Raw genomic sequence first — 8,273 nt, 5'->3', positions numbered from 1 at the left:
ACAAGTTACTTTAGGTTTTTTGGCATTCCATTGCGGTGGACAAAAGTATTGGATGAAATATGAGCAATCTTTCCTGCATTTCTTTACCTACAATATCCATACGTTTGTTGCTATTTGAGCACCGCGTCAATCTAGAATCGACGGTGCCGCAAAAATCCCATATATGCGATTAAATTGAAAAATTAGCGAATTAAAATATTCCCTGTTTGTGACTAGTACCTGCATCGGCAAGAGAAATGAGGTGGTTGGAGCAACACAATACCTACCGCACGATGCTTCTCAAAGGTCAGGTGAAAGGGCAACCGAAACCAATAAAGATGATGAATCTGGTAAGTTCCGCCATACAAGTTGCTTTGCATCAAGATGTGGTCTTCTCGAAATGTGCAGACGGCTTATGCGAAAGTTGTGCTTTCCGAATCGTACTCTGTGGAAATAAATAAGCATTCTCGTTTGACATTGTTGAGCATCTCACAAAACGTGCCACAATAAAACAAATTAGGCCAGCAAATTACGTCTACTTCATTTAAGTTAGACAGTTAGTTAGCTTCATGACTGACTTGAATGATAGACACGGTTTTTACTACTGGTGAGTCCCAAACAAACCAAAAGCTCCCGAAAATCATTGGCTTTCGTTGGTTGGGATCTGATCTGGTTTGTCTACGGCCGACCACGACGCAATACAGATTAAGAACGGACCAATCGAAAGAGACAACAATGGGCGGCAATTCCAGCAGCAGCGGGGCCGTAAGAAGCAAGATCAGAACAACCGGAATCTAGGTTACAACGCAAAGGTTGCTCTTCGTAAACTAAATAAACGCAGGCATGAGGAGAGGGACTACCAAACCAACAGCGCACTAAAGATGTCTCCTCGAATGGTGACGAACAGTTTGCAAATCAATCGCCAAGTTCGGCGAACAGATCAAAAGCCACCTGATCAATTACCACCTAATGCACCCGAGCTACCAGTATTCCAACACATTACCAATATTGCCCTCTATCGGTTCATGCATAAGTCCGATCAATCTGTGGCGTTTTTGAAAAGAGAAGTTTTTCATTTCTTCGGTAAATCTTTGAAAAGTTTTACCGGTGAATAGGCATGCTTTTCAGCGCAACTGAATTTGCTCTTACCGTTTGCGTTAGTGCAAACACATCGTGACCATGATGGGGATGAAACTCTTTTTGGTTTAATCAGGAATGCTTATGTGCCGTTGCATCCCTCAGATGAGCGTTGCTGCGCCTGAGCTACAGTCAACAATCAGTTTATTACGATACTGCAAAACTCGAGCAGAGCGGAGGCTTTCTAATTATTTTGTTCAAAATGTAAGAAAAATGTGACAGACGTGACCTAAATGTCCGCCGGAAAATAGAGGCTTCATGTAACAAATTCAAGACGATACAAAATCTATGATTTTGCAACCACTTTCTAAAGTAGACCCGCAGACTTTTTGGCTGTTAGATCTTTTGATAACCCATGAATTCGAAGGATAATTGGTGCTATTTGTTCAGTGTACCGGAAAGTTATCTGTAAAGCGACGATTATGCCCCATCGTGGTTTGTGCTGAGCAATTTCCGCTTTGCTGTCTTTGCTTCTGATCCTTCACGCAAATTGTTTTATTTAGCACTGACAGGCTGCCTTGCTCATTTGTGCCAAACCAGAAAAACGGCTGTGCCTGAGCTCAGTAGAGTACTTCTTTGTATCATATCACATCCCAGATGTTTATTACGCCCCCCCAAACATATCCCTATACGCTGCGGCAAAGGGAACTTCATAGAATAATAGGGGAAATTTATTGAGCTCTTAGGCACATCTAATCACCTGAGCTCAGGGATGATTTTTGCCCCGGTACGCTTGCACTCTAAAGGAATTTTAAATCTGTAGGTGTGTTGCGAGTCTACTGATATTTTAAAGTCCCCATTCGTGCGCTTGGGCGATCTTGACGGTCGTACGGTATTTTATGCATATTTCCGCTTTTATATCAGGGAACAAAGTACTAACCGCCCCGCTGAGGTTAACTGAACATGGCTCTGGCAATAGACTGGGACAACAAGATTTGGTTCATAAAGGAAACTAACCACAAGGTTGCTGAAAACTCTTCGACAGCAACCTTCTTCTTCAGCAACCTTGTGAGTAGATTCCTCTGTGAAAATATACTGCGATACCTCGAATATCGTGCCAACTGAATCATGAGGCGGCCTGTGCGCAGCACATTCAGTTGGAGGACATCATAAACGAGAGATTCAATCGAGTCTCCCGTGAAAACCAAATTGATTTGCAAATGAGTGTATTTCTAGAATATATTTTTTTCAGTTATATCGTTGTTCCACCTCGCAACATTTGCATTAATATGCCCTACTTCAATGTACTCAAATCCACCGGAAACCTTGGTGGATCGCTTATATGTGTGAATTCATGAGTTACCCTTCTTGCATTAACCTACCACTGAGTACACAGCTAATTTAAACCATCTTTTGGCATTTCCTGTGACCGGACAAGGTACTGGTGTGAATGCTGTTTAGCTGACTAATCCGGGCATATATAATAGGGTCATCAACATTGCTCAGTCCTGATGGGTGATGCACCTACTGTTGGAAAAGAAATTCTGTCGAGGTTACTATAAATTCTTTCAACAGATTAAAGTAGGTCACAGGAGATGGTGAGGCTTTTCGAGTATCTAAGTACACTATCAGTTATTACTGAGAATACTCTAAATGTAAGCATATTATTATGCCACTTTCCGCTTTAGCACTGGCAAAGTTTATTGATGGTCCATTATGTAGGACAACTTCTGGGGAACACCAAGAAGACAGTTATCTGGAAAGCACTGCAGTGCTCCCGTGCAGAAAATATTGCTGATCTCCACAAGCATGTCGTAAGGCGGGGCTTCGGGCCTCGAGGAAAACCCCTCTGTACTATTTTGCTCTAAATGGGGTTAAAAAGACACATTCCTAACCCATCAGAACATCTGCTAATATGCATATTATATGTACTTTGGCGACCAAGGAATAGACATTGTCGGCGGGTCTAGACACGGTAATAGTGGAGGTGATGGCTATATGGTTCTAAAGAAATTCACAGTTGAAGTTTGCATTCTGTGATTGTGCAGAATTATGGATGTTTTAGCACACAGAATTCGATGGGACATGGAGCCATTCACAAACTCTTGTCAAAGCTAAACTCCCGAAACCCGGGTCCTTTTCACACCCTGCATTATTGAAACTCATCAGCAGTATGGTGATGATACAATCTGAGATTGTAAAGTGGTGGTAAACTTCACGGCACCACCTGCGTAGTTTGACTTCTGTAGATTAGTTTGCAGACAAATGCGAAGAATAAAGCAATATCTCATTCCGAAACAAAATGTAACATGTTTAACTCCCCATTATGACATTTTTAACTTGAACACCCCGCTAACTTTTGATAATAAATAATTGTGCATTAGCAAAAAGCGCATTTCTCTCAGATTTATTAAGACATCATTTATTTTTGTTCAGACATGGAATAAAGAACTAGCTGAAGCTGCGAAAAACACAGGAGCAGAAGAGTGCGCTGGGAAAATATCTGTGGATGGACTTATCCTCTTTGCACACGACCCTAATTTCGAGTAAGCAGAGCAAAGTTCTGCTTTGAGCCCACGTTTGCATAGATAGCATTGTGTTCCCATGCCTATTTCCGGCCCTCCGGAAATTATATTTTTTATTTTTTAGGCTATAGCACCGCGAAATCAAACCAAGAAATATTTTCGGTTTACCGTTTTTTACCATGATCCTGAAATGTTATACAAAGTCGTCGTTCTCGAATTGAACATGATGTCTGTGTGCTACTTTACAGTTCATCACTTGGATACAAGATGATGAATTTAAGATAAAATTAACCGACGGTGGACAATTTTACGGAATTAGCTCCGGCAATAGCGAAATGCACTCATTTGCAAAACACATGGCTTTGCGAGAGACTCACCTGGAACCCAGCTGAATCTCTTGTTTTTGATGTCCCCTGGCAACTGGATGTGCTGCATTAGGCCACCTCATGTTTCAGTCGCCATGATAATCGAGATACCTCGACGCCAGTACATTCATAATGCACTACTGCTGAGCCCCAAGAAGGCCGAAACGGATCGCGGGCTGTCGATGAATTTCCAGCAAACTTCTGTGTAGTGCAATAGATCCTACATGTTCCTATCGGGCAAATTCTTTAATTCTGCTGCACAAAATGCTCTTCGGTGCATTTGAGATGGGGAACAAATTAACTGGACTGTACTTTTCAACGTCGCAATCTTCATTCAGACGTTTAAAATGCTTTTCATGTCAAACTATCGTGAAATTCAGCTTTTATTGAGCACTTGCGGCAATAAGATTAAACATTTCCAAGCTTATAAAATATCTGATTATTTGCTTTGGATTGCTCTAAGAAGGATCTTACGTGGTTTTTATTGCTCATCGTCTGCCCGGCTACCAAAATCTCTCAATATTAGTTCACCTATATCCTCCAAAAAAGTGCTTCGTTCACATAAACAGTATGTGCAATCAGTAAGCCTTCATAAGCCCGCGATCATTCCACGTTTATACTGCTCAGTCGATGGTTACATGGCAAATAATTGAGCGCTTTAATCCTGAGCGACGCTTTATTTGCTTATTACACGTGTGTTGTTTTATTTTAGTCTTATCAATTGAAATTTTTGCTGGCAACAAGAATTGTTTCTAGGGCTGTCATGATTTATGGACGTGAATTCCAAAGTTTCAATTTTTTGTCGCATAGATGAACATGATTTGCAGAACATATTTATACGAACAAAATGGGTGAAACCTCGCTGAATATTAAGCTACATTTACCTACCGCCCGTCAGCCGAACCATGTTGAGTCCAGAAAGACCCGCCGTTAGAATGGGACAGCGTGACTGCAGTTTGACCGCTCACTGGTAAAATATTACCAGTCAAAAGTAGGAGCATCGTTATCCCGGCATCTTCTACCTGTGCACCTGTAGAACCACAAGGTATACACTATGTTGGCTTTTAAGGGGCTAACGTCTTACAAGTTGAGTATCAATGTAGCAATAACTCGCCATTGATTACAGACGTTAAAGCCGAACCATGTTGAGTCCAGAAAGACCCGCCGTTAGAATGGGACAGCGTGACTGCAGTTTGACCGCTCACAGTCAAAAGTAGGAGCATCGTTATCCCGGCATCTTCTACCTGTGCACCTGTAGAACCACAAGGTATACACTATGTTGGCTTTTAAAGGGCTAACGTCTTACAAGTTGAGTATCAATGTAGCAATAACTCGCCATTGATTATCAGACGTTAAGTAACTTGCAATTTTTCAGACAAATAGTTGCATAGGTAATCAAACACATCTCTGTTCCCAGTTAATACGGCAAAAGCATGCTCGCTACACATGGATATAGCTAAGTGGCCCTGGCGTAATTATTAATCTGCCGGCATCGGATGTGACATATAATCATGTTATACTTCCACGATTTCTTTAGACGATAACTAACTGTTCGCCTTTTCCTTCAATATCCCACATACAGCTTTGTGAAGCATTGGTTTCAACAGCATACAACATATACTTACGGCAGATTTCCAACCGAAAACTATGCCGATAACTTTATGTACACGCAAGTAAGATAGATTTATTTACCCCTCCAGAAGAAAAAAGATTGCAATGTAAGCCGATATGTCTTTTTTGGTTATTTGTCTAGACATGTCATCGATGCACTTCTTCATATGTGTCCTGGAACCATTAGCACAGGCAAAAGATTATATGATGGAAAAATAAGGTAGTTTCCTGTAAAATATTCAGGCCCACTTTGTGCAAATTCACTTGTTGTTTTACCATATCAATGTTTTTCACACAGCTAGGATAGGAAAGGTTCTATGGCACAAATTTTTTTGTATGCGCAAGCATCGGACCTTGTAACGACATCGGGACGACAGCGGTACGGACTAACATGTAACATAAATGAAAAATATTCAAATGCACGTCATTAGTAAGAGATGGGGAGACGAATGTAGGAGAGAAAATTTTTATTCCTGCCGTGAATTGGTCCCGTAACTGTGACAATTTTTTTGGTTCTTAAACCTTTGTGATGGATGGCTGCAGATTTAGAATCAGTGTTGCTTTCCCGTTTTGTTATTTTAATTTTGTGCCTATACATGCTTTCTTTTTTTGCCCCAAACTTGAACCAATCTTTGATTTTGTCGTCACAAACCTAGCTTAATACAATCACCTGAGCTTGGTCATCTTGTGCCCAATTTGACTTGATTAAATATGGATTCTTGGTAGGCGTACTGTATCCTACCCACCTGTTTTTAAAGGGTCGCACTTAGAATTGGTAGTATACAATCCAGCCAGCGTAATTTAACGACTTGAGGTATGCAAAATGTTTATATATTATACTGCTGTGCCGCATTTGTTGATAACCCTCCATTCGAAAAATTCGACTTTGGGTTTTTGCGTATAACTGAACGTGGCTCACCTGATTGTTGGAAACAATCAAAACAGAATGCACAGTTTTCAAGTCGACATACCTCTGTAAGGCGACTTATGCATTACCTGCATGTACACCTACAATAGCGTGGGAGCACCTGGTTGCAAAACCAGGAATCGAGTAATTTTGTGCATTCTGACATTGCGGCAACGACAATCCAGCGGTCCAAAGGGGAAACCCTCTTAAGGAACACCCAGCTAACACTGCGAGATGTATTTCACTGGCACAATAAACGTCATTTTCCAGTAATTTGGCATTTTTCAATGTTCATTACTTGTTCCCATCGATTCATTCATAATCATAACAAACCACCATGACATTCTGTTGTCAATTTTTCACTAGATAGTATGGGCAGCCACGCGGCAAATCGGCTGTCATGAATATTTCTGCGAGTCCTATCAGCTGGGAACGGGAAGTGCAACAACTATGTACATTTCAGTGTGCATGTATTCACCGAAGTGAGCAACAAAACTGTTGTTGCATTCGATTACTATAGATATTGGTATTTGTGTTATCATCTCCAAAATGGTTTCCGATTTCAATTGCCGCGTCATGTCATAAGCCATATTAATATTTTTGTTTACAGGGGAAATATACAAACCTACTATCCTTATGCAACTCCGGAGACAGCGAAGGAATGTAAGTCTTTCAAATTCAAATTTACATTTTTTGGGACTCTACCCTGAACGTGGTGGGGCTTTGATTTACCCTGATCATCTTACACCACTTGTCTCATCTTTCTACGTTTCTCAGTTTCAACTTGCCCATGCGTATACAGTGAACAGAAGGCTAAATTTACTTTGGTGTTTCCCCTGAGCACGATCAACTGGTTTCCCAAACTCAGACTTGAGCCTAAGTTTTCAGTTTTGTTAATCGTTATTAGAGACTATCTTTGCCTCTAAAGCGTCTGGGAGAACCCGTTTGAAAAAAAATCCAAAAGAATTGGCCAGAATTCTCAACAGAGAATAAGTATTCAAGTATCCGAATCGAGTACTAAGGAATTTATCCTGTGAGATTGTGGGATCGTAGGAGGAATTACGTGCGGCAGCCCACATCGCAACCTAAAAGGATGCAAGGACGCCGGTTGTTAGGTTTTGGAAGGTTTTACGAAATTACGGCAATTATTCGCTCCATTCATGTTAGAAAGCAAGTAGCAAGAATCTTCAGGATTATTATCCCATGCAAACCCACGGAGACCCCAAAGCTCGCACCTGGTATCAAGGCTACTAGCAAGCGTGACAATGCTCAGAAAAACGTGTTATGAGATAATGTATTTTAGATCACACTAATTTGGACCACGTTTTCCAAAGTTTGCACTTGCCAATAATTATGGAACCCGCCCACCAGTGCTAACTTTTCAGGTAATTGGTAACATGCGCCGTTTGACATTTATTTATATATACATATACATACATATACTAAATATCTGCCTCTTACACGAACGCTTTCAGTAAAAGAAGCAAAAGGTATGTTTTTTACTTGCAGCTTAGGTTTTTTGATTTCCCTAACATTGTCATTTAAGAAAAACACATTAGTGATTTTATATTTTGAAGCATTCATTCCGTAATAGAAATATTATTGCCAAATTTGTCTATTCAATTGCTGTGATGCTTCTACTTACTTAAAAAGACTGAATTCTTTTTTTGAAATTATCACCCTTCATAGTCAAGGTAGCTTAAATGCTTGTTGAGTAGTGGCTAATCGTGGGCGGTTCCCTCATTCATTTTTTCAGCTAGAAGAAAGGAACTTAAGGCCGGTGAGCATACGTTTGCTTCTTTGAAAACC

General features: G+C 40.6%; 1 protein-coding gene across 1 annotated transcript; it reads left to right on the top strand.

The window, feature by feature from the left end:
• Positions 1–217: 217 nt before the first annotated feature.
• T265_14793 (hypothetical protein) lies at positions 218–7,123 on the top strand (the record flags this gene model as incomplete). The annotated part of the gene is made up of 6 exons (XM_009175274.1): positions 218–329; positions 778–905; positions 3,493–3,602; positions 5,529–5,619; positions 6,831–6,946; positions 7,075–7,123. Coding segments are annotated over 6 exons (606 nt in total), but the record flags the coding sequence as incomplete, so codon positions are not given.
• Between the last annotated feature and the right edge of the window lie 1,150 nt (positions 7,124–8,273).

This window comes from Opisthorchis viverrini (genome assembly GCF_000715545.1).
Source record: "Opisthorchis viverrini unplaced genomic scaffold opera_v5_264, whole genome shotgun sequence".
Lineage (NCBI taxonomy): Eukaryota > Metazoa > Platyhelminthes > Trematoda > Opisthorchiida > Opisthorchiidae > Opisthorchis > Opisthorchis viverrini.
This window is presented reverse-complemented; position numbering and strand designations above follow the sequence as displayed.